The 27,320-nt window shown below is 46.9% G+C and overlaps 1 protein-coding gene across 4 annotated transcripts in view; it reads left to right on the forward strand.

Annotated features, from left to right (window-relative positions):
* Positions 1–27,320, forward strand: part of prickle2b (prickle homolog 2b) — a 156,740-nt gene that overhangs the window by 120,389 nt on the left and 9,031 nt on the right. For all 4 annotated transcript variants that reach the window (XM_039773032.1, XM_039773031.1, XM_039773034.1 and 1 more), the window contains 5 exons: positions 8,287–8,470; positions 10,524–10,637; positions 12,400–12,537; positions 17,832–18,035; positions 20,733–20,919. In XM_039773032.1, coding sequence (XP_039628966.1) covers positions 8,287–8,470; positions 10,524–10,637; positions 12,400–12,537; positions 17,832–18,035; positions 20,733–20,919 — 827 coding nt within the window. The remainder of the gene's footprint in view (positions 1–8,286; positions 8,471–10,523; positions 10,638–12,399; positions 12,538–17,831; positions 18,036–20,732; positions 20,920–27,320) is intronic.

Genomic DNA, 27,320 nt, shown 5'->3' on the forward strand with positions numbered 1-27,320 from the left:
AAACGCGTCCTCCCCTTGATGTGTTAAGTAATTACCTCCCGAAATAAAATTACTCCTAATTGTATTAGGATGATGCGAGCGAGGTGGAGCAGCTGACCCCCTACGAGGCCGTCTCGGCGCGTTTGCAGGTGCCACAGTGGCGCCAGCAGGGGGCATTGATTGGCTCATTCATATTTCTAATGGCAGGTGTGCCAGTAATCCATGGGGGGTATTAACAGGGCTTTAATTGGGCGCCATGGAGTGGCATTCCAGGAGTGGGTGGTGCGCCTCAGCACGGGAACAGAATTTCTCATGCGAGAAATATGAAGGTGCAGATGACATGAAGTCAGCTGGCAATGTAGAACTTCACAACATCTTGCATCCTCCAATTCTGGTGCCAGACAACAGCCCAAACAGAGATTAGGGGGCTCAACTCTTAAGGCAGCCCAAGAGGAGGTGTGTGTGTTTGCTTAGATATAAATTGTCAAGATGGATAGCCCTGAAATGGCAAGGCGGCACAGTAGTTAGAACTTCTGCTGTCTCAAGGCACCAGCGCCTTGGCTTTCTGTGTGGAGTTTACAGATTTCCCCTTGGCCTTTGCTGCTGCTTATTCTGGAGATGTAATGGATTAAGAAAGTCTTCGGACCCCTCCACTTTATTTTTTTTAGAGGATTTAATGTTAAATGCATAATTTGGATGGCAGCACAGTGGTAATATTGCCGCTTCACAGCAGGGAGGCGGGGGGTTTCATGTCTGGTATGAGGTTTGCATGTTCTCCTCATGTCTGCATGGGTTTCCTTCCACACTCCAAAAACAAGCTGGTAAGGTGGACTGGCGGCACTAAATCGGCATGGGGGATTATCCCATTCTTCTTCTCAAACTCCATTAGATTAGATGGGAAGTGTTGGTAGATGGCATTCTCCAGGTCTCTCCACACATGTACACGTGTTCTGTGGGATTTCGGCCGTGCCACTCAAGGACTCTCAGGCTTGTCCTGAAGCCACTCCAGCCTTGTCTTGGGTGTACTGTATACTTTGGTTTGTCGTTGTGCTGAAAGGTGAGCTGTTGCCCCAATCTGAGGTGACTTATACTCTGAAGCAGGTCTTCTTGAAGGACCTCTGTGAAATTGGCTGCATTAATTCACCCCTCAGTTCTGACCAGTCTCACTGTCCCCATAGCATGACAATGCCACCACCATGCTTCACCACCGGCATGTTACTAGGCAGGTGTTGAGTAGTGCCTGGTCTTCACCAGATATAGTACTTGGAGGTCTGCCCAACAAGTTCAGTTTTTGTCTCATCAGACCAGAGAATTGTGCTCCTCATGCTCTCAGAGTCCTTTACATGCCATTTGGGAAAACTCCATGCTTGCTGGCCGCTCTACCAGAAACGCCCAACTGCAGGAGTGTCCATCTCAGCAGAGGACTTGTGAAGCTCTGTTAAGAGTAACCTTGGGTTCTTTGTCACCTTCCTGTCAAAGTCTCTTCTTGCCTGGTTGCTCCGTTTTGCTGGATGGCTAACACTAGGAGGAGTTCTGGTGACTCCAAACGTCTTCCATTTCCCAGTTCCTGAGGCTACTGGGAGGACTTAGAGGTGCAGAAATGGTTTGATCTCCTTGCCCTGATGGCTGCCTCCCCACAATTTGATCATGGAGCTCCTTGGACTTCATGGCTTGGTTTGTGTCCTCCTGACCTGCCATGTGAATTGTAGACCACCTATACACAGGCACACGCAAACCTTTCTGAAGGATGGTGGTCACCAGTCGACTTCTCGAAACATCTTAAGGAGAATTTAAGCAAACCGGAGACACCTGAGCACAATGTGGAGGGCCACAATAAAGGGTTTCAATACTCACATGATGGAGAGATTTCAGTTTTTGATTTTTGATAAATTGACAAAACGTTCAGAAAATGTGAGTGGGTGGGGTGACTCAGCTTTGGTGGAGGGTCCTTTGACATTAATTTACAATAATACATGTTTGTTTCTGTCCCAGTCTGCACTTGAGGGGGATGCAGATGCTTACAACATTCAGGAATCTTTGTATGGCCCTTCATTTCCTGTTTTAGCAAACCAATTTTGATCTAAAGTCACTTAAAGTGCCACCTGAGTGTTAAGGTGGCACCCTGGCAGAGTAGTGCCAGTGTTTTAGGTTTAGCCTGTGTGTGATCTTTGCATGTTCTCCCCGTGCCTGTGTTTTCACTTTTCATTTGGTGCTTTGGTTTCCTTCTCACCTGACCAGGTAGCTTCTAAGTTTAACTGGTGACCCCAAATTGGTCCTCAACGAGTGTGTAAGTGGGCCCTGTGACGGACTGATGCCATGTCCTAGCTCCAATGCTTCTGCCCATGTGACGCCTTTAGGAGTTGTGGCGTGGCAACTCAGGGTGGTGCTGTGTGGCTTATTACTGCTGGCTCAGTGACCTTCTGCGCCTCAGGGTCCATGAAGTGGAGATGGGGGTCTGTTGTACAGTGCCTTTCACATATCTATCTATCTGTCTGTTATATAGTGCCTTTCACATCTCTCTCTCTCTCTCTCTCTCTCTGACTCACTGTAAGACTGAATCAGTCCGCCTGTCTGTGCTCCTCACTCAGTGGTGTTTACAATGAAAGGCGCTATATAAACTTGCACGGTTTCTGAGTCAATACATGTATAAGTCTCACCTCTGACTTGTGAACTGATGAACTTCAAACGCGCCACATGTTGGTTTGTTGTCTTGTTTTGCTCCTGCTGCCTCCGTCGTTTCAGATCCGTTGGACTTTTTATTTGTTAGTTTGTTTGTTTTTCCTATCGTTCTCCATTTTGGTTGATCCATTTTTAAGCATAGCTTTCAGCATGGGACAAATGCATATCTTTTTTCAGAGCCCACCCATCCATTCAGTAAGCCCATTTCTGATAATTTTGGGCAAATAGCAGGTGCCAGCCCTGGATGGGGACGCAAGTCCATCTTGGGACCCCCCCTTGGCCTGGTTAAAGTCACCAGTTAAACTGACCAGCCAATGTGGGGTGCAGCGGTGGTAGTGGTGAAAGTCAGAAGACACGGGTTTGGGTCCCACAGACTTCACACAGGTAGTGCCAGGCTGCTGTGCCAGTGTGTCGTAGGGGCCCACTGGTAGTACTATGGCAGTCATTCCGTCCATTCATTATCAAAGCTGCTCAGTTTAGGTCAGGGTCACGGTGGGCTGGGTACTAGTGTTTAGGGTATAATGGCACCATGAAGGCACTGTATTTGTAGCAGGTCTAATAGCTGTAACATAGGCAGTGGCACACACTGGTGTATTTTCAGTTTATTTGATTGGCGAGTATTTATTGTGGCACTGCTGTATAAAGGTGGCATCCTAGTAATGGCACACAAGATGAATGATTCTGTTTTGTTCACTTCCCTCAATGTTTAATACATCAATTATTTGACCCCTTATTGTTTGACCAGTCAGAGGGCACATACTGAAGGGGGGGGGGGTTTGTATTACTAGCCCCCCTTGCATTTCATGCCCAGGTGGCACTGAGACTTATTAATAATTTTCTAGGAAATTCTGCCATTCCCTGTCTGCACACACATTCCTTGAATCTGAGATTAGCCAACTGGCACGGTCAGGGTTCAAGGTGGAGATCGGCGTCCTTGGTGGGCTTTTATTGGACCCTGCATGCAGCTGCCTTTACCAGTCGCTGGGACTTTGTATGATGGCCTTTGTTAAGAGTAAATGTGACAAATTGGAGGAGGCGGGGCTTGCCGTTGAGCCCCTTAAAAGGCCTGCTAATCCCAAATTCTAATAGGCCAAGGGGTTAAACAATTGGGGAGTGTGCCACCAGTGGGGGAGGGGCACAGGGGGCTGGTGGCGGGCGCATTCATTACGACGTGGCCTCTAATTATGGCTACATGAAATGCAATCAGAGTGAACAAGCTGGCGTCAAACCCCCCAGGCTGCAGGGGGGCAGGTGCATCTCAGCTGCCAGCTAAAGCTTCTGCGTCAGCTGTCAGGCTGTCATGTCGGACGCAGCTTTGTGGGCGCCGCCCGCTTGTTACTTTCTTTGATTTTGGAGAGGACAGCTTAATTATCGAAATAGCCGGCTCAGTTGGCACTGGTGCCTCTCTGAGCGCCATGCTGGGCTGGTCACTTTCTGTTTGATGTTGACTGGCAGGTAGATGCCATTAGCTTTGACAATTTAGTGCCAAATGTGCAGTTGGCATTGGGTTATACATCATGGTGCTGGCTGACTGGCTGGCACAGAAATGCCCACCCAAAGTCTTGTCTGTATGCTGCCTATCTGTCTCATTAAAGGCACCTCTCTCACCCTAGTAAAGTATTCTCAAATGCCAGTCCCAATTGAAATTTAGCTTGATGTAGTGGCGCCAGTGCAAATGAGAAGTTTCTTTTACATTTCACAGACCCCAGGAGACCAAGGGTACAGTATGTGGCTTACGATGCCAGTATTTTATACCACAGACACAGCCCAGACGTCAGTTTGATTTTTTTTATTCTTTTAGATATTTATTGATTTATTTTTCCTAATAATTCTTGTTTATAGTTAATTTCAATATATAGATGGTTAGAGTAGCATGTCTGCTTCAAAGGCTTGTGGTTTCCTACCTGTCTTATACCAGCAGATGGCGCAGTTCTGTAGGAATGAGTGAAGTGTTGAGGTCACCTCAGTAATGTAATAGATGATAGACTTGGCTTTTTACAGAAGCTCAAATATAAATACATAAATAAATATGATGAGATTATGGCAAACAGTCCCAGTTCTGTTATAATGTTTACAGTTTGGTCATCCTAGTCTAACTGTTGTGATCTCCCATGATGAGCTCAATGTATTCTCTACCAACAGATTCCTCTTCATGGTATGTGAAGTTTCAGACCCCTGGACCCTCCGTGTCCTCGCTGTGTGTGGGTGCAGATCTGCCTTGGGGTTTGAGCTCTGTTAGCCTGACGGGGTGTCGGCCGGCGGTGGACCTGAACGTCTCGCTCTTTTGGAGTCATCGTCGTCCTTATGAATCGCGTCTGTACTTCATGTGCTCGCCAATATGATTTAGCATTTCAAACGAAAATTGGATATTGATGAATATTCATTTGTGTTGCTGCTTTTGGTGTTTGATGTTGAGATCTCTTTTAAACTTCTTCTCTCATGGTTGTTCAATAAGATCGTCATTTTACATACTGTATGTATATAAGCTTGTCTCCTCACTGGTGCTGGTATCCTAACACATTGTGAAATGCCCTGTCACTCCATTACGCGAGGTTCACTGGGCGCCATCTCCTTCTGCCACTGGCACCACTCCACTCTCCATGTGTGACTCCATCCATGCAGCTCCAACGATCGCTCCTCTGTCATGGCCTTTGCCTGCACACTCACACTGCTGGCTTCACCTCACACCTCTCACGTGGGCTCAGAGGTCACAGCGTCTGCTCTCACTTTCTCCAACTCCAAGCCTGGATCCTCCTTGACACTCGCAGGCAGCCAGGTCCACAGGCCAATAAATTGTAGCAGAGGTGTGGGGCTCCTAAGTGCTGTGCTTTAAGTGCTTCATTATCAGTATCATCATCATCATCAGCAGCTCTTTCCCAGACTCCTCCCCCTCTTCACAGCACCTCCCTCTTTCTTTTTAAATGGCTCCACCCTTTCTCACCAAGCTCCGCCCCTCCTAACAGAACCCCCCATCTTTCTCCCCCAAGCTCCTAACAGCAAAGCACCCTCTCCAACCCACAATGCACCTTCTCACAGTATTTTTTTCCTCTCTCTTATCCCAGGCCACACCCCTCCTGTCCTCTCTCTTCCAGGCTCCGCCCTTTCTGACATCACCATCTCTCTCTCTCTCTCCCTCTCTGCTCTGTGTGGCCCTACTTGAATTTTCATTCCACTACCCCCACTGGAGGGGATGTGTAGTTTGGGTACCAAAGAGTCCCATTTCCCCCATTGTGGGGGAGGACAGGGTGGCACTGGGGCCTCTGTTTAACCCTGAAGGTGCTGAGTAATCAGAGATGCTCTACAGCGCAGGTAGATTGTGAAAACTCGGGTCAGATCAGGGACTGCACCCATGTCTCCCCTCACACCATCTCAATTTGCACTGACCGGTTAAGTCACTGGCGAGTGTTAATTATGATAAACGTGGAAACCCCTCGCAGACGGGGACTGGTGGGGGAGTCGCATCCAGGCGTCCAGCGTTTATTGAGTCACCTTGAGGAAATGCATGCAGGCGCAGAGAGAACATGCAGAACTGACACAGGAACCACTGCAGGGCGAATGCCTAGGAAAGGGAGGCTGCTGTGCCAACTGCTGTGCCACCAAAGCTGCCCTTTAATTAAGCAGGTTGAATCTGTCGGATTTAGTGAGGAGACCTGCCACCCTCAAAGGGCCAGGTGACAGTACTGTTTCCATGGCAATTGCCAGACTCAGAACCGCTGGCATTTGGACCCTGTGCACTGGAGGGCACCAGCTGCTGTCAGCCTGGCTGGCCTTCGTCGTTCATGACAGTCTGCCTCCAGACTCACTAAATCGCGCTCGTGTTTTTCTTTCGCAGTTGGCGGTAGATGAATTCATTGATTGGTTTCAATCCCACACAATTCAGCTCCTTATTATCTGCCATTTTCCTCTTGGCATGAGGTGCCCCATTTACAAGCTCCTTGCCTCCACATCCAGAGTGGACGGTCCTCTTGTGTGTCGGCGCTCGTTTCCTCCTCGATAGCAGGACGTCGCTCAATCAGGGGACGAGTGCCATCAGAGCAGCCCGGCTTGTGAGGGGACTCGTGTACTCCGGACAAATGTAAAGCCTCTGAACTGCAGTGATGTACAGAAATGTCAAAAATGAACGACTCACGAATGAGCGAGACCTCCTAGCTGGATTTTTGTGGGCAGAACGGCACAATTTGGCCTAGTTGTCCAGTGCTGCCCATAACGCTCCATTCATCCATTCCTTCATTATCTTAATCTGACGTATCCATTCTGGGTTACGCAAGCTGGCACATATTTGGTGACTTTGGGTGTAAATCGGGAACACACCCTAAACAGGATGCCAGTTCAGTTCATGAGATGTCCGAGTATTAAAGGTGGCTGAAGCTGCAGCCGTCCAGCCAGGGCAGAAGTGCGTATGGCATGTCGCCCCCTACTGACCATCCGACATCTCGCCTCCTGTATGGACTTCAAGGACCAGCTACTGAATACATTTGAACGTGGCATGTGAGCATCTGCAGCTGCCCATTTCCAAGCCTGTGTAAGCCCGGTGCCATCTATCTTGGGGGCTGTCGGCGTCTAGCCTCATGTGGCAGGGCAGTGGAGGATCAAAGCGTTTCTGCAGGTGTGCAGTGGCCTCAAGAACTGTGAGGCAGAAGAGGCTTGGAGCCCCCAGGACTCCTCCTAGAGTTGGCATAACTGAATAACTGGGCAAGGAGGGTCTTGGTCAGGGAGGCAATGGGGCGTTTTGGAATAGCAGTGCCCAGTAGTCAGGCCCAGTGAATTGCTAAGGTGTGAAATCTTCTGCTCTACTGCGGGCACAGGAGTCTCCTGCTGCACCACGTCGTCTGTCTTTTGATAAGAAGGATGACTTTTATGGTGCCCAGTAGCTGAGATGGGAGAACCTGTTGGAAGGGCAGCCATCTTAGCAGCCTCTGGGTGCCACTGCACTCTCCTGGTGTCTGACGTCATCTCAGGTTTGGGGTTTAACGGCCGCCTCCCCTGGCAGCGGGGTTTGAGAAGTGCTGTAAGTTGGCTCAAGGCCCATTGGCATGGAGGGCGTGAGGTGAAGTGGCAGGAAGGATTTGGGAGGTGCCAAGCGCCTGTATAGGAAGGGCTGCCAGGGTTCCCTTTGGTGTATTCTGGTTTCCCTGCTCTCCTCTGTGAATAAACACAGTACCTTTAATAAGTCCTTGGTTATCTTGGCATCGTTTTGGGTTTAGTGAGATACTGGGAGGTCTGCCACCTTACTGCATTATAAAAAAGTCACCTCACTCTGCACAGTTGGGCAAACTGGCATTTTGGGGTAGCAGTGCCCCATAGTCCAGCCCACTGAATTGCTAAGGTGTGAAATCTTCTGCTCTGCTGCGGGCACAGGGGTCTCCTGCTGCACCTCGTCGTTTGTCTTTTGATAAGAAGGATGACTTTGGTGGTGCCACCTGGATTTGCTTAACAGTAATTTGTCATTCTCAGACTGGCTTGCATTGTTTCCACATCCGACCCGGCCTTTAACCCGCACTGGCTGGGCTCATATTCCACAAAAGCTGTGGCGGGTACCTGGGCGCCCTGCCAAGGAATGTGTTTATAGTCGAGCGTCTCTGCCTGAAGTGCCTTTCTCTTAGACGTGGCTCTCTTGCTTTCCTACAGGAAGATCTGCCTCCACTGTAAGTGCCCCCGGCAAGAACATGCAGCGGCAGTGATGCCCCTCGAGATGGAGAAAACGGTCAACAAGCTCATGTATGACTTTCAGCGCAACTCCACCTCGGACGACGACTCGGGCTGCGCCTTGGAGGAGTACGCCTGGGTGCCCCCTGGACTCAAGCCAGAACAGGTACCTGCCGAGAGGAACGTGGCACCCATGGATGCCAGGGTTTTGGGAGGAGAGAGTTCATGCAGTGCCCACTGAGTCACGGAGGAGCCAGAGATGCTGGGGGGTTTTCTGTAATAAGAATGAGACAGAGGCTCACTTGCCAGAGTTCTGCCATTTTTTGTTTTCCCAGTTACTGTGTGAACTGCTAAGGGTGCCCGTTTGTATGCCCATTGGTTTGCCCTTCCATCTTCTTCCCCTGCTTATCCAGGGCAGAGCACAGCATTGAGTTGTCTCCACTTTTGGCTGCCTGAGGAAATGGACAGTTACGTGAAGCCATATAGAGTCAGCAAGGGCACAGACTGTGACATCCTGTGCCAGTCTCAGAAGGCACCATCCCAGTGACTGACATGTTGTTTGGTCTGTTTTCACTCCATGCAGTTAGTTTCTTTAACACATATTTATATAAGGGTTGCCTATGGGTGCTGGACACACCCTGGATGGGATGCCAGTCTGCTGCAGGGCATCTTGGTTCATGTAGAGCTGCACATCAATACCAGGTTCCTGTTGTTGTGTAGTGCTAATGACCCCTGCACTTTGCCACCCTGTGCTCTACCCTCTCATTCAAGTTTTTAGTTCCTGAACAGGCACACAGTCAGGGGCAGTAGCCTGTGTCGGTGGCACAGGGCACAAGGACCCAACACAGAACCCTGGTAAGGCACAATCGTACTGGGCTAATCTGGAGATGTACACGGTCAGTGTCCAGGCTGGGCATCAAAATCAAACTGGGCTAAACTAATTGTGATGCCCCTCGGCTCCATAAGGAGGCGCTAGCTTGATAGTTTATTGCCTGGCCGTTGTCTGGATGGGCTACACCGTCTCCACTTGTCCATTCAGGTATCCTCCACAGATGTGTTGGACAACTGGCGACTGTAAATTGGCTCCCTGCAATGGGCTGCCATCCCATGCACAGTGGGTCCTGTAATCGGTAAAGCAGGTTCAGGAAATGCCCACCTGGAAGAATCCTTAAGAGCCGGTAACGGCGCAGTGGTTAGTGTTGCTGCCTTGCAGTTCAAATCCTGGCCTTGTTACTGTCAGTATGGAGCTGGCGTGGTCCTCCAGGAGGTCTGATTTCCTCCAGTGTCTTCGAGATGTGCATGTTGGGGTCACTGGAGGGGTAGATTGTGGGTTTGAACCCAGGACTCTGGAGATCTGAGGTAGTGGCTCTGACCCCTCTGCTACCCTCTTTATCTTTGGGTTTGCAGCGTCTCAATGGTAAGCCCAATAGCCTTGTGGGACGGGGGATCAATTTCCAACCTTTGATTCCTGATTCACGTGTGTATTGTGGATTTTGCCTGCACTCCTAGGGCTCAGATCTGTGATCTCTACAGGCCGCCCATATCTGACCCCTCCATTGCTCTCTAGCCTCTGCCCCCTAGCAGATCAGGTCACCCGGGAGCTTTTCACGTATTCTTGCTGGAGCCAATGGCCATGGAATGAGTCGGCGTGGCCCCCTTAGTGGCTAAGGTGTCGCACAGTTAATGACGGGACTGTGGAGTCGGACTCCACCACTTAACGGATTGTGGAACCCTCAGCAAGTCAATTAGACCCCCAGAACTTCACCTGTTTATAAGGGCAAGAGATGCCCAGGAAATGGAAGGACGGAAGGAGGTGTGTTGGGGCTGCCATCATTTATACCCATGTGTTTGTTCACCTGCTTTGGCAGGATGGCAGAGCAGCTGGTGTAACTGGCGAGCAGTGTGGTGGCGCAGTGGTTAGTTAGCATTACTGGGTTTGATTCCTGACCTCCATGGGGTCTCTGTCTCTGGTGTGGTGGGCTTTATAGATTTCTAGTTTTCCCACATCGTTGGTCAGTTTAATTGGTGATAGCGAGTGTGTCCTCTCATTAACTGGCACCAACTCCAGGGCTGGCTTTGCTTGTGTGGCCAAAGCCTGAATTACATTAAATGGGTCTGAAAATTGAGGGTAAGGGTCACATGACTGGCAGCACCCCATCATCTAAAAAACTGCCAGATGCCGATACTGATTCTTATGGGTCTCGCTCTTGTGTTCCCAGGTTCACCAGTATTACAACTGCCTCCCCGAAGACAAGGTCCCCTATGTGAACAGCCCAGGCGAGAAGTACAGGATCAAGCAGCTCCTCCATCAGTTACCACCACACGACAACGAGGTGAGTCTTCAGGCGCCATCTTGTGCTGTGGCAGTCCACTTCCTGTGGATACTGAAGAAAACATTAACATGGCCGCCTCGATGTGATGTTAAAGACAGGAGGTGTCGGGCAGACAAGAGGCATGAGGGGGGTAGAACTGGATATTTAGGAAGGTCCTTAATCATTTAGGAGAGGTGGATCAAAAGGGAAGGAGCCCTTGTGACCATAAATAGAGTTAAATGTGGTCTCTACAGTTGCCCTGGAAGTGATCTGAAGATGGAAGATCTTCCCACCTCCTGTCTTGTCTTCACCATGGAGTTGGGAGGAGTGCAGAGCAAGGGTTCAACTCGGGTGGAACTGGGAAGAGTGGTGGTAGGTAAGGGCATTAGAACCCCTAGTTGATAGACGCAGGCAACAGCAGTTAAGAAGGACCTAGTGGCCGGGTGGGGTACGAGTGTTCCCCCTTGATTTGGTTTCTTTGAATTCTTCCGTTAATCATTTCTCATTGTATGTATTATTTATGTAATAAACCATCTTTGTTATCTACTTTGGGTTCACTTGCACCATGAGCGCCCCCTACAGATTATAATAATAAGTAAACTCAATCAGATAAGCATCTCGTAGATGGTCTTCATTAGGACTCCTTCATGGTGGAGATCTGTGAGTTTTGCATTTTATATAAATATCCACATTTATAAAAGCATAAGAGTTTGGGTGTCTGTGAATCTGCCTGGTTGCACTGTCTCTGTCTTTCCAACAGATGGCACATCAGAAACATTAATACTGTGTATATGAATCCCATACCAAATGACATAACAACAGAGACATATGCATTGCATGGTACACTGCAAACGTTAATGCTGAGACACTGAGGTCCACATCCATTACTTAACATTTCAACCTCTCTGAGAAGGGAAGCACAGCTAGTGTGTGTGTGTGTGTGTGATATATAAAATAGTAACAAAGCACAAAGAAGTCAATGAATGAAGAGGTTTGGGGCACCATGGTGGACCCCGTAAAGCTGGATGAAAGCAAAAGACAAAACAAACATTTCAGACAGGAGTCAACAAGAAGACTGGCTCAATCTGGGGGTGCAGAAGTCGTGGGACCAGAAGGGTGGAGGTCGCAGTGACGTCAGAGTTGGTGAGGTCATTCATTTTCTGACCTGCAGAGGGAGGAAGAGGAAGGTCATTATGTGACAGTGCCAACCCCTGGTTCGTTACTAGAGCCCTTGGGCTGTCTGCCATGTGCATGTGTGTGACACTATAGATATCTATGTGCGTTTGTAGATATTTGAATTAGATATAAAGCAAGATAGACAGCTAGATAGACAGACGGTCATTAATGGTGGGCAGCAGATTCTCTGTATTGACACTGCAAGTCGGCAGCTCCCTTTGTTTGCTTATTGTTTCCCTTATTTGGTTGGTGGCTGACTAGCTCAGTTGGCATTTTTGGTGTTCATTAAAAGGTTGTGTGTTACAACAGGACATCATGTGTAAAATGAGAGGATAATGTTGAGGGTTATAGACTATTAATCCCCAAAATATTTAGTCTGGTTTACTTTAGAAACTGAATTAAGTGCCATGTTATTTCTTAGAATTAAATAAATGTCTTATTAAGTACTTGTGTGAAACAAAGACATGCAGTCCGACACCTGCGCCATGTTATGCTCTCCTCCAAGACCACCTCTGTTTATTTCCATCTCCGCTCCCTTTCCCACTTGACAATTTCCTTGTTCCACGTGAAAAACGTTTTCATCTGGCTGTTAATTTTCTCCCACTAGGTGCGATACTGCAACTCCTTAGACGACGAGGAGAAAAGGGAGCTCAAACTGTTCAGCAACCAGAGGAAGCGCGAGAATCTGGGCCGAGGCAACGTCAGGCCCTTTCCTGTCACCATGACTGGAGCCATCTGTGAACAGGTGACAGACACTTCCCTTACAGTTCTATACATTTGTTGATCCGGCTGACGCTTTTACTCAAATGGACTTGGGGGGCTGGGTCTGTAAAACCAGAATCCTGGCATCATAAGCGATTCCCTCGAGGACACACAGGGAGTGTGGCTTCCAGTTCACCAGGTGGCCACAATAAGCACAGGTTTGTTATGACTGTGTGTATGTTCTGCTAAATAAGGGCCGCGTGTGCGTGTGTGTGTGTATATACGGTATGTATTGAATCTCTTTGTGTTCCCAACATCAAGCAACACTCGGTTCCCCAGAATGTCAAAGCAAAAACAAGATTTCAACTTTTTTGCTAATTTAGTTATAGTAAGTATTCAGCCATTCTTGTGATCATCACTGAGATGTCCCCCTGTGGTCAGTTCAGTTGATTGCACTGACTTGAGCAGACACACAGCTGTCTATAGAAGGTCCCACGGTGGAGCAGAAAACGAGACATGAGGTCTAAGGAGCTGCCTGCAGAGCTCGGAGACAGGACTGGGTGGAGGCCCAAATCTGGGGATGGCTGCAAAGTATTCTGCACTTTTTGAAGGTTTCCAGGATCACGGTGGCCTTCGGAATTATTTGATGGATGAAGTTCAGGACCACCAGGACTTTTCCCAGAACTGTCCATCTGACCAAACTGAGCAATCAGGGAAAAAGGCCCTTTACAAGAGAGGTTACCAAGAGCCCAGTGGCCATTTTTTATCAGGAGAACCTGTGTGGAGATGATAGAAACTTCCAGAAGGATACCCATCACTGCAACACTCCACTCTGGGTCTGGGCCTTATGGCAGAGGTGAAAGAGGACACATGACCATCCGCTTCGAGTCTGCAATGCAAAACGGCCCCTAAAGGACTGCGACTATGAGAAGCGAGATTCTGTGGTCTGATGAAACCAACATTAGTATCATGTCTGGAAGAAACCAAGTGCTCCTCATCACCTGTATGATACCACTGCAGTGGTGAAGGATGGTGGCGGCATCAGGGACTGGAGGACTAGACAAGGATGAGGGAAATCTGAACTGAGCTCGGAGACCTCCTCAATGAAAAGACTGAGCTCAACAGGACAACACAAAGGCAACACAGGAGTGGCCCAGACTTGAACCCAACTGAACATCTCTGGACGGACCAGCAGACTCCTTCCTGTCCACTGACGGGTCTCCATCCAGCCTGACAGAACTTGGGAGGATCTGCAGCGAAGAAGGGCAGAAAATCTCCAGATCCAGGCATGAGAAGCTCGTCACGTCAGACCAAGACGACTCCGGGGTGGAATCAAGGAAGTCCTGAGGAAGGGGTCTGAATATACTTGTGTGTCCATGGCGTCGTTCAGTTATTTAATTTTTAATAAATCAACAAAAAATTCAAAATCCTGTTTTAATTTTGTCTTGGGAGTACGGAGTGTTGTTTGATGTAAAAAGAAAAAAAAGAGAGAGAGAATTTAAAGGATTTTAGCACAAGACTGCAACATCACAAAATGTGAAAGGGGTCTGCACTGCATACCTTCTGAAGTCCCTCCATACTGGTGTGTGTGTGTGTATACTGTATATATGGGTGTATTTGGGTGCGCATGTTTCTATGTACATGTAGGAGATATCGGCATATGCGGACTCGCACACCTAACATGCGTGTGGTGTATGTTTAGAGACAATGCTGTTCTCGACCACATACTCTATGACCCCAGTTTTGAAACAATAAAATGTTTTATTTATTTATTTTTTTTCTTGGTCATCCTAACTAGTACTTGGCCTGGCTCATGTTTATCATTCCATGGCAGCTGTCTTACCTTATAATGCACCTTTACTATCACAAAGCACTTTACACCGCCCGCCTTCTCATGTGTACCGTGACTTTGCTCAACCAGGCCACTGCTAAGTGACACCCCCTAGTGGTCAGATTTTACACTGTAAAGCAGGAGGCTGTCATTTCAGTTCTCACTAGTGACTTGTGTGCCTCTTCAGCTGGCACTGCCTGCCATGTGTGTTTTTATGGGCATGTTTGCTGTACGTATGACGTGCCTCTTGGTATGGTGTTCACTGTTAAAGGGGCTCCCCAGTACCTTAGGAGGCCTCGTTCAGCCTCCTCCTCTAACTCCGTCTGTGCCTGAAAGTGAGCAGCAAAATCCACTTCTCCTCCAGTTTTTAAGCTGTGGAAACAAATGTGCCGTTCTTACAGAGCACCTTGACATTGGCATTCCCTGAGAGAGTTGTGAGCCGTTAGTGCTCACATAGTAGAGATGTTGAAACAAACGCTCTGTGTTCACTTTGAGAGGTGATATATAAAATGGCCATTCTAGTCTGATATCTCAGGGCTGTAAAACTCCAAGAGCAGCAGCTTAGCCCACCACTGATTTAGTGTGTCAAGTCAGTTCAGTGCCCACAAGACCGGCGGGCAGTCTGGTGTAGAGCTTGAGGTTGAGGGTTCAAATCCTACAGTTAACATCACAGAGTGACCATGAAATATTTAGTGACTTCACCTACCTGAGCTCCAATGGGAAGAACAAAAGCAATGGAACGAGTTGTAAGTCGTCTTGTGAGTTTCGTTTGGTACTAAGATGGACCCTCACACTGCAAGTCCCCTAATTTGTTCAATCAATTTGCTGCTATTACTTTGCCTTACATAGAGCGTCAATAAATCTGGTGAGTCGGCAGGTTGTTGTTTCCTCACCGGAGCTGCCATTTACATGTTGAGCATAAAACGTTTGTAAAGTGCTCACCCGCCTGTAGAAGATAAGCAGCCCCCTAAACTCATGCTGCTCACGTGCCATTGATCAAGAAGATAAATCAATAAGCCGCCTGCTGAGTTGCTTCAGTCATGGATGCAATTTGTTACACTTTTCTCTGCTTCGCCGAAAGGTCAGCAGATGATTACGGCTGATATTTGAAAATGTAATTTCTGCCGCACTTTCCACCGCTGCCGTATTCTCAAAAACGCAAGAGCTGCTTCCTAAAAGATTGACTCTGAAACCGTCAACTGACAGTCGGCAAATGAGAAAGGCCTGATGGTGTGGACTGCGCTGGCCGTCATTTAAAATTCATCATCCCCAAGGGACTGCGGCTCTTAACTCGGAGAGGATAATAAAAAAATGCTATTTACAGGCGGAAAATGGAGTAGGAGGTGTGCTGGCATGTGGGCTGGGCCTTCATTGTTTGTTTCCGATTCTGAGGGACGTTTGGCGTACCTTTAATATTCTTGATTTAAAAGATGCCTTTATCCAAAGTGACTTACAAACCAAATGGCGTGATTAGAAAGGAGGAGGGGGATGGAGGGGTTCTGCAGACGTGGGTATAAATTGCTGTGCGTTGCGTAGTCCACTAAGGCATTCCCAGTCTCAGGGTGTCACTCGCATAACGTATTGAATACCCAGACAGAGAAAATGAAGGCCCGTGTAGACGTTAGTTTTTGTTTTAATGGGAGTGTTAACAATGCATAAAGTGCCAGGCTGCAGCGAGACCCCAAGTGAGCCACACTTAGTGTTGAAGTCGAGAGGCACAGTAAAGGAGCCGCTGAGGACGACAGAAGTGCACCGCGAGCCGCCAGGTGGTCAGGTCAGCTGGACCCCCCGTCTCTTAGCCTCGGGTCGTGGTCAGCGGGGGGAGTTCATGTGGGACTTATTGTGTTCAGGAACTCTCCACGTCGTGACACTCCTCAGCCCGTCCTCAAACTATTTATGTATTTACATTCGGAGGCAGTTTTGTAACAATTGTTTCCTGTTTAGAGTTTGCCTTTCCGATTATTTTTGCTCTGAATTTTGGATTATCCTTATGGATTGTGCATTGGGACGTGTTTACTGTGGATTGTCTTTTTAGGCAATTCTTTGATTTTTGAGCTTTCCTTGATAGTTTTCAATTTTTGTTGTAAACCCTCATTTAGAAAGATTACTTTGTTCGCTTTGTTTCTTCAAGCCAGTGGTTTTTAGGTTTTCCTTTCTCTTGTTGGAGGCATTTTTTTTTTATTTTAAAGCCAATGTCTTCATTTGTGGCCCTGGTAGGCTGAGGCCTCAGGCTGGATTGGCTGGCATAAGGCAAGTCTGGACTTGGATTGCCAGATACCCGAGGAGCCACTCATGGGGTCTCCAAAGCAGTGCTTGAAGTGGAAGTGGTATTGTCCATTTTGTTAGCTTCTGTGTCCTCCTAGTGCTGTGAAGTTTTCAGCACATACGTTTCTATACGTCACATTAGAGAGTTTGGGGGCTCGCACACTTCTGAGCCCATTGATTCAAGGGGTTCAGAACATGAGGTGGCAGATGGCCAAGCCCCTTAAACAGAATAGTGTCAGTACACCATATCGGTGTGTACCGGCCCACTGCAAGCCATGACATTTACTATTAATCTGCAAAAGTCCGGACATTTTCCAGGTTTTTAGGTTTGCCTGCCAGACAGAGGACATGTGGCAGCCATCAGTGGGAAAGACCATTGGAGATCCTGGCCTGCCCTGGTGTTGGTTTGAAGGCCTCCTGTCCTTCTCAATACGGTCCTGACTCCAGCATTGGGCAACACAATTAAAGGTTGTCGCTCATGCCCGGTCTTTATCTGAGATTGCGGATTTAGCATTTCAAAAGACTTTCAATTCTTGGCTCTCTTGTTAATAAACTTTTCACACATTTTATGTACTCTGATTTTTCGTTGAAATTTTGTGCTCTGGGAAAGGTAGTTTTTGAACCCCCACTTTTGATTTTTGCTTTGTTTAGATGACTTTGCCCCTTCTCCTGATCCTTTTCCAATCCCCTAGCAATACATTATTCTGGTAACATAACATTCCCAAAGCCACTTGGGCGTCAGCCCTCAGACAATTCACTTCCAGTGCGGCCATAACGCATACAGGGATTATCGCCCCCTAGTGGCTCTCTGACAGGATTAGGGTCCCTCACTCTTTAAAGCGCTTTCTTGGCCTGTCCTTTGTCACCCTGGATGCACCCCTTGCCACTTAGGCAAATTCCTAAACACCAGAAGACACAAATGGAAGACTGGAGCCATGAATTTGAAGTGGAGGCTGTGATGGCCTAAAAAACGATGATGGTGCTCAGTCCTCATCAGTTGCACTCTTTAACCTTTCAGTGCTGACACCAGAGGAGTATGGCAGCGGCTGTGTTTGTAGTTCAGTTTGGGGCAAAGCGTCAGCTGAGTGTTGTTTTGTATTGTTTTTGGCAATTGGGATGTTAAACCCGGTTTGCCAGTGGCACCTTTATCTCTAAGACTTGCTTGCCTGTCCTCAATTTCTCTAATTCCTGTTTCCCCGACCCTCTTCTTCCTCTCTGTTTTATTTATTTTTGTTAAACAGTGTGGCGGCCAGATCACTGGAGGTGACATCGCAGTGTTTGCTTCCAGAGCTGGTCACGGTGTCTGCTGGCACCCGCACTGCTTTGTGTGCAGCATCTGTGATGAGCTGCTTGTGGATCTCATTTATTTCTACCAGGACGGCAAGATATTCTGCGGTCGGCATCATGCCGAACGACTGAAGCCCAGATGTGCTGCCTGTGATGAGGTGAGTAGAAATCGACATTTCAGGCTTATGGAAAGATACGTGAAGTTTAAATCAAACTGTGACCTCCGTTGTTTATAATCCCCCCCCCACACACAGCTTGAGCTTTATGGGATAGAGTCCTGAGCCTAGGGGTCTTAATTTGATTTGTTATTGATCACCTACACGATAGACACACACACACACACACACACACACACACGCACTGCTAAATGGAGGTTATTTCCAAGATACTATAAAATGGTATGAGTGTCAGGAGGTGGGGGATGGCAGGAGTGGGGTGGTGGTGGAGTGCCGTCTCACTCTTTTATACAGCAGAGCTAATAAACCTGGTGGCTGCTCACACTCGAGGACCCAAAGATACAAGAGGAGCAAAGGGATACGCAGAGTCCTCTTCACGTATCTGACCTCTGAAGCATCAGGTTACGTCCACACTGCTACAGTTTCATCTAAAAAACATACACAGTGGTCTCCGTGTTCATCTTTCATCCACACTATCCTGGTGTATTTAACGCTGGAAAAAGGCGACTCCAGTGCTGTCTACTTCTGAAAAAGCAAAGACATCAACTCTAATTGCGCTCTGATTTGTTCATGCTTAGTGCATAGCCCTTCCCTGATTGGATCCTGCACATGACAACGTCTCATTCTCTGATTGGTCACCCCCGAGGGGGAAAAACATTTATATATATATATATAGATATATAGATCCTATAAAACAATATAATATATTATACACATATACAATGCATCTAAAATTGCATTTTGTCCAGTTTGAATGCGTTTTGTGATGCATTCTTTTGACCATTTGATCAGATTGCCCACCGATGTGTGCATGTCCAGTGCAGGCAAATGTCTCCGTCACATGCGTGTTCGGTCTTTGAAGTATCAACGGAGACACATTGTTAAATGATGTGAAAATGTGAATGTGGACAGAGCCTCAGTTTGTCTTTGAGACGACTGAATTGTTCGCTCGGGATATTCCGATAAAATAAATAAGCACACCACACTTAAAGTCCAGACCACTAGAGTGTGAAGAATAAACACAAAGCATAAATGTCATGAAGTACGTGCAGACTGAAGAACGCCGTCAAAAAGGATCTTCCCCTTCCTCATATCCTCTTCTTTTTATTTATTATATACTAGCCGTCGCCCTGCGGCTCCAGCTGCGTAGTAGTGAAACAGGACAAACTTTAAAAATCAATAAACAAACGGATATCGCTAGCTAAGCGGAGGTGAGGTATACTCCAAAATGCAGAGGTACAGAGGCTGGCGCATGAGAGACGAGGGCCCTGCCCAGCTCACCACTCCTGACGTCACGCTTCCCCCTCTCCTCAGCCTGCAGCCGCTGTCTCACTCCTGCAAGCGAACTGTGACTCTTAGCATGATGATAAACGGCGCAAAATCAACCGGAATGTTCAAGCAAATTATAGAAAAAAAACCCAATCTAAGTCCGTTAGGTAGTTCTCTTGTGAAAAGCGGATAAATAGACGTATTTTATTATATACAGGTATATATATATATATATATATATATATATACACACACATATACAGTGCATCCAGAAAGTATTCACAGCGCATCACTTTTTCCACATTTTGTTATGTTACAGCCTTATTCCAAAATGGATTAAATTCATTTTTTTCCTCCTTTCCGTCCTTCTGGAAGGTTCTCCTCTCTCCACAGAGGACCTCTGGAGCTCTGACAGAGTGACCATCGGGTTCTTGGTCACCTCCCTGACTAAGGCCCTTCTCCTCCGATCGCTCAGTTTAGATGGCTGGCCAGCTCTAGGAAGAGTCCTGGTGGTTTTGAACTTCTTCCACTTACGGATGATGGAGGCCACTGTGCTCGTTGGGACCTTCAAAGCAGCAGACATTTTTCTGTGACCTTCCCCAGATTTGTGCCTCGAGACAATCCTGCCTCGGAGGTCTACAGACAATTCCTTTGACTTCATGCTTGGTTTGTGCTCTGACATGAACTGTCAACTGTTGGGACCTTCTATAGACAGGTGTGTGCCTTTCAAATCAGGTCACATCAACTGAATTGACCACAGGTGGACTCCAGTTAAACATCTCAAGGATGATCAGTGGACACAGGATGCATCTGAACTCAATTTGGAGCTTCATGGCAAAGGCTGTGAATACTTATGTACATGTGATGTCTCAGTTTTTTTATTTTTAATAAATTTGCAAAAACCTCAAGTAAACTTTTTTCACATTGTCATTATGGGGTGTTGTGTGTAGAATTCTGAGGAAAAAAATTAATTTAATCCATTTTGGAATAAGGCTGTAAAATAACAAAATGTGGAGAATGTGATGAAGCGCTGTGAATACTGTCCGGATGCACTGTATATAAGAGGGAGATAGTTTAATGTCCGCCTCCTAATCAGCCGACAGATGGAGCTTCAGTACACGTTCCGAGTGTCAACTGGATGATAACATAGATACATAAGATTGTTACAGTCTGCTTTATATATGATATACATTTTACATGATGAGTGACTTCACACCTTCAAACAAAATGTAATATTCGTGAATGGGAACCTGAGTGAACCCAGCATACAGACTGCCTGCCTTTGTTCAAGGGCCAAAATCGTCAAACACTCCTGTCACTCATGTGAAAAAGTCATTGCCCCCCTAGTTTCACTACTCGGACCGTGGCTGTCACACCTATAAACCTCGTGTGTCATTTTCCTCCCCACAGATCATTTTTGCAGACGAGTGCACCGAGGCTGAGGGCAGACACTGGCACATGAAGCATTTTTGCTGCTTTGAGTGCGAGACGGTGCTGGGAGGCCAGAGGTACATCATGAAAGAAGGAAGGCCCTACTGCTGCAACTGCTTTGAGTCCCTGTATGCCGAGTACTGTGACGCCTGTGGGGAGCATATAGGTGAGTACAGCCGGGGATGCCAGGTTTGGCGTGTGAGGTGCACATGATGACTGATAATGGTGACAAGGTGCTGAGTGGTACCATCTCATACCTCCAGGAGAGTGACTGCTGCTATGCATTCACTCGCGTCAAAACGAGTTTGTTTCTTTTCTTAAGTAAAAAAGCAGAAGTCGATAGATGTTGAAAAGAATCATTGGAGTGTTATGTGCTCATTTACATCTACAGAGTCGCCAAGTCCGCTGCTGTAACCCTGAACCAACCTGTAGATCGCTGCATTTTTTTCATGTGGACATTTCATAGTTGCCTTTTTACTTAAATGTAATTTGGCGCAAATGATATCCCATAGTTTCAGACCATGAAGAATTTATTTTTATTATTTTGTGTCTTCAGTTTGAATATGTTTCTATTTTATTATTGTCATATTTTGTTGTCATTGTGCCGCCGTTATGTGTGGGTTTAGTGACGTCGTTGTATGTAAGGTTGTATTGTTGCTACATTGCGATGCTGCCGTCTATCTGTTTGAATTTACGTGTATGTCTGAGTTTAAAGAGGAGCCAACTGAGGACCTCGAGGGTAAACGGAAGAAAGGTCACCTGTGTGGTGTTCAGGTTGAGTGCCTGGACGGAGGTGGCGCAGCATGGCGTCCCTTGCACTCGTGTAAATTAGTTTGCCCCAATTACAGCTGCAGCAGCTTATTTAGTTATGGTATATCACAAGTGTGTCACAACCGTGTTGGCGAAAGGTCCTATTGGAGGAGACGGGTTAAGTGACTTTTGGGATTGGCTCGAGGAATCGCAGCAGGAGTTTAAAATGGTGCTACAGTCGCTAGTCAGGGGAAGGCAACTGAGTGCCGCTCCATTCGGTTCTGCCAGTCTTCTCCGCTTGTGCCAGCGTCCTTCCGATTTTTTTTCTGCATCGGTGGAGGAGCCTCCTGATTTACTGGTCAGAGAAGGAGAAGAGCCCTCCAAAGAGTCCGTTAGAGTAGCGCTAGTGCCGCAGAGATGTACGGCAAACTGTGATTGAAACGGCGGATTCTTTTTATTTTGGAGGATGTGTTTCATGTTGGAGGCTTTCACTGACTTTAAGGGAGAAAGAATGGGAGTAGTCTGATCTTTACATCTTTTATATTTTTAATTATTTTTGTACAGTATATCACTTTTTTCCATATCAAAGTACTTGTACTGTTTTGCTGAATCCTTGCTTGGCCCGGAGTTGTGCATTTAGTGGGTACTGCAATTCTAAAGTGTTTGTTTTATGTTTTTCGACTAATCCTGTTGTCTGTCATTTTTCTCTGCCACCCTGGTTTATGATTGGTACAAGATGCCCAAAGTCATCCGCGCTGCAGTTCTCATAGCACAGGGCACCCCCACACCCTCAGAACACAAGTCGTGAAGACCATCTACACAATCCATGAACAAGAAGAACATAAATACAATTATGTACTTGTTAATCATTAATATTAACACATAACAACACACGAAAAATACAAATCCAAAAACAACAACGAAAAGGAAAATGAATGAAAGCCAGGAACCAACAAGACCCCCTGCTCTACCCGTTCACTGGGGTTTTCAGACCTGCTGTCCTCATGGGTGGGGAGCTGTTGATAGAAGATGAAACCAGTTGACCTTTGGCCCCCACTGCCTGCCCCCAGGAGATGAATGTGATCTCCCTAAGGAGCGGGCAGGCAGGCAGCAAATGTGTCTATGGCGTGGGAAACTAGAGGAGCCCGCGGGCGAGTCTGAAGGGGCTCCCTGCCAGCAGTTTGTGGACCTGCCGGGCACTGCAAATCTTCACAATGCAGTAAATGTTTCAAACAAAGGCTGCCCCTAAACTGAGCCCATCGGCCTCCACCACAGACACCAATGCGGCCCTTTGCTGACTCGGCTCATCCCGGGGGTCTCGACACGCGGGCGCTCGCTCACTCGCTCGCTCACTCAGTAGATATTTATGAAACACATCGACCTCATTATGGACAGATGACAGCGATCCACACTAAAGGTCTTCCAGCAACAAACCAGTATCATCATTAACTTTATATTAAAAGATTACATTTTTTTTGTCTACAAGGAGAAATCCCCCCCCCTTCTTTTTTTTTTAAATCTCCACAACTTGTTTCAGGCCTGTTTCTTGGAAACATGTGATGTGACAGGATTTGAAAAATTCACAGTCGTAAATGGCTGGACTGGAAGAAGCGAAATCCTCAGAACAGCATTTCTTAATTACAGCCAAAGCCACAAAAGCGAGTGGAATGGCTGATTAACCCCGAGGGGGAAAAAAAAGACTGAAGTAATCCGTCTAGTTAAAGGAAGACGCCACCCAAAAAGGACATTCTTCTTTTAATCCGTTAGTCACCCTACGTTATCTGTAATCCTGGCTGAGAGGAAATTTGAATCTCGTGTTTTTCAAGGAGATAACAAAGTTCCTGATAGAATAAGTTTGAATGGGGAGACGCACTGAGCAGACGCAAACAACAAACCTCAATGAAACAAACCTGCCATTACTAGGGCTGCGGAGATGTTAACCCGTACGTACAGTCGACTAGGGTTGTTACGATACCAAAATTTAAAATTTTGATACAAAGAAAAGCGCATTGGAAAATGACTGACAAAGAAAAGTACTGAAATTTGGTACCATTTTTGATACCCACTGCAGTATGTAACTTGGTAAAAATAAATACATTGTGAACGAATTAAAATCCTTACATTGATGATGACAGCCAATAGAAAATTTCACCCTTAATGCACAGGAATCATTAAGTAAGTAGTAGTCAGCAGTCTTGCCGTTGACCAGAATGCACCTTGCGGCCCACCCCAGAAGCTCCTGGTCCCGTCTACCCGCAGTCGTCAACTCGCATGAGCGGGTTGGTTTATCTAACGGTTTGAGGAAACTGCAACACAACAGGGCTGCCATCAGAGTGAGCAAAATCATCAAATCGCCATCAGTGTCGTGCTGAGCCGCAACTGTTCGTGACACACCTCAGAAGAAAACGCTCCACGACACCACAGCGGGGCAAATCCAGTCAGCTGTCACTTCAGTCACCTTACCATAATTCAGCAGTTTCTACTGTAATACAGAGTATACGAGCACCAAAATGTATGCAAATGAGCACTGAAAAGGTATAGAGCCTTACAAGAAAAAAAATGTTTAAATCGTACATAATAAAATAAAAGGAACCTAACGTACTACAGCCACACACTTTGCGCCGAGGTTTGAAAAAGTCGTATTGCTGAAGAGTTGTTGCCCCTCAATCAGCAGAGCAGAAGTAGAGCGGTGTGCAGGTGAAAATAACCGTAGAGCCTCACCTTAACGTGTTAAACGTTTAACTGACCTCAAAAAAAGGTAGAAAAACAACAAACGTCGCATCACAACCACAAACCACACCATTTACAGGCTGGCAGCGATTCATAGTTGTATAATTCAGAAATAAAGATGTTATAAGAAAGGGGGCTGCAGCTCCAGCCTGGCCCATTGGTAGACTGCCAGGCTCAACTGTGAAATGCCACAGCGAACCTGCAGTGCACTCGTAACGTGGGCTGTAGAGTCGGTGCCACGACGGCCGTATTGAAGCACCACCAGTCAATCCTAACACCATTTTGATACCAGCCTACAGTCGACTTCTGCTGTGCTTTGTTTATGGGTCACTGTAAGAAGAGAACCGCTGAATCACGAGAGCGATTGTATTAGGAGCTCAATCCAGTTGCTCTTATGTTGTTTTGTACCTTTTCTGCTTTTTTGGGGATTTTGTTATAAGTAGAATTTAGTTTTTGTTGTTCAAAACTCTTATATCTGTACACCTATTAAAGATGGCGGCACATTCTTTCAAGTATCCACTTTTTTGATCAAAGATAACTTTTTTTTTTTTTTTAACATAACAAAAATTAAAAAAGGCCAACAGACCAGGGACAGAGTGCTTTTTTGACCTTATGTAACGACTGACCGGCCACTACACTACCAAGACTGTTACCTCGGCTAGCCTGAAGACTCTCAAGACGATAACAAGCCGTACTCCTTACAGATTGCTTGTTATTTCATTGTGTCGGGGGGGAAAAAAAGGACAAACAGTAGACAGAAATGTAAAATCAAATGCAGATATATTTTATGCATACAAGACAGACGAATACTTAATAATATGTAAGTGCACACAAACCACCACTATCCCAATGACACCTGTATGTGTATATATATATTTATACAGTATATATTATATAGATACACATGTGACCGCTGGCCCCGGCACAGACAGACGGACATCATATTTTGCTCCCCACACACCGTTTATTTACAATATTATCAAATATACAAAGTCACGTGCACTCACGAACCCCAGTGCCTCTTGCACCGAATCCCCCAAAGTCCAGGGCCCACAGTCTCTGTGCCTTTCTTCCTGGCCGCCTCCTGTCCGCTCTCCAGCTCAGTCCTTCTGCCTCCCGACTTCCACCACTGACTGGAGGGAGGCGGCCCCTTAAATAAGGCTCCCGGATGAGCCCCAGGTGCTTCCGCCATCTGCTCCTTGGCCACGCCCCAGCGTGGCGGAAGTGTCGGCTGCCTTCCTGGCAGCTCTCCGGGCGTCACACAAAGTCTTCCCCCCGGCACTTCCTGGTGTGGCGGAAGTGCCGGGCTCCCGGGATAATTAGGCACCGGGGCGCCGCCTGGCGGTGGCCACGGGTCCCTACAGGGCTGGGCTTCAAAGCCCTGTACCCGAGGCCCCTTGCCTAACCATGACGGACGCCCCCACTCTGTCTGGAGGAGGCACTCGCCCTCCTCCGGTCCTCCAAGGCGTCCCGGCCGGGCTCCTGCCCGACCGGCAACGCACGGGATAAACCGGCATCGGGGCGCCGCCTGGCGGTGACCACGGGCCCCTACAGGGAAGGGCTTCCATGCCCTCAACCCGTGGCCCCCAACAGAACCAGGACGGACGCCCCCTCGCGGTCTGGAGGAGGCACAAGCCCTCCTCACGTCCTCCCGGCCGGGGGCCACACACACCACACAGTGGTACCTCGGTATACGTCCTTAATTCATTCCAGATCCTTTGACTTGTACCAAACAAATTTTTCCCATAAGAAATAAAGGGAAAATGATTACTCCATTCCCATAAAAAAAAAAATCCTATTGTTATTGGCATATTATACATTGATGGGGTTGTATAAATAATTTAAACACTGCTTAATACTAAAATACATAAATACAAAAGCAATTTAACCTCACTTTACTTTTTAATAACGTTTTTCACAATCGTAGATACCGTCGTTCTCGGCATACAGTATGCAGCGGCCAAATCCCAGATACGCATGCCACCTTCATACTTTTCAACAATCAATTCAAATTTATGCGAAAAAAACACAAAATCACAAGAAAATTCACAGAAAGTTATAGCACGGGTTGTTCACTGAATGCTAGCAACTGGCATCCTGACGCTCGTGGGCAGTCGTGGCTTTGTCTCTCAAGAGGGTAGCGCACATGAGTCGTATTCCAGACAAAGGTCGTATACCAAAGCGGACGTATGCTGAGGTACCACTGTCTGTGTGTGTATATAGTTATACAGTATATATATAAATATTATTACATACACGAGTGCACAGATACTCACTCAACAGTAATACTATTTACAAAGACCCTCCCTCGCCCCTAAACAATAAACGAATTATCACAGCACATTAACACGAACACAGATTGATAATAAACAGCAAATGAAACGTCTATGATAAGCGAGTCCCAAAGCTGTAAAAGTCCAGTGGATATTGACGACTGGCTTCCTCGCGACAGTACAAAAACGACCTCACCATATGTGTCCTCAGCAATGGTTGGTGTGAATCCAAACCCCGGGGTTTCTCTGCACAGGTTGCCATAAATGTTGATCTTGAGAAAAGCAAGTAAAGGAATGGCGCAATATACGGGATGATGGGTGGAAAGGACTGTAAATAATGGCCCCTTCCTTCTCTCCTCGCTTCCCCGTCCTTTACGCTCCTCTAGTTTAAATAATGACAGTCCCGGATGTAGTTGGTGGAAAACAACAGGAAACTTCCGTCTCGGGGTGCGGTCTCCCTGCCTCATCCTTCCCCTTTTATCTTACGGGGACAACATTTACTGATACACACATACAGTATATCCTAGAAAGTGTAGAATGAAAACAAAACTCACTCAGCAGACAAAAAACAAACTTCTTATTATGACTTTGAGTAGCGTTTTGTAGTTTTGGTGGTCTTGTTTTTTCTTTAAGTGCTTTCTTTGGTTTCCTTCTTTCTGCAAAAGAACAGAGGGGTTTGTAATATTTATGACTGGGGGAAAGAAACAACGTTAAAATATAGGCTCTGATCGTTACTGGAAAGTCAAAATATACTTTTGACAAAACCTAAACGAGACGGGAAATGGTAGTTTACAAAACTCAGGGCTTAAAGATC

Source organism: Polypterus senegalus, chromosome 12 (genome assembly GCF_016835505.1).
Source record: "Polypterus senegalus isolate Bchr_013 chromosome 12, ASM1683550v1, whole genome shotgun sequence".
NCBI classification, from domain to species: domain Eukaryota; kingdom Metazoa; phylum Chordata; class Cladistia; order Polypteriformes; family Polypteridae; genus Polypterus; species Polypterus senegalus.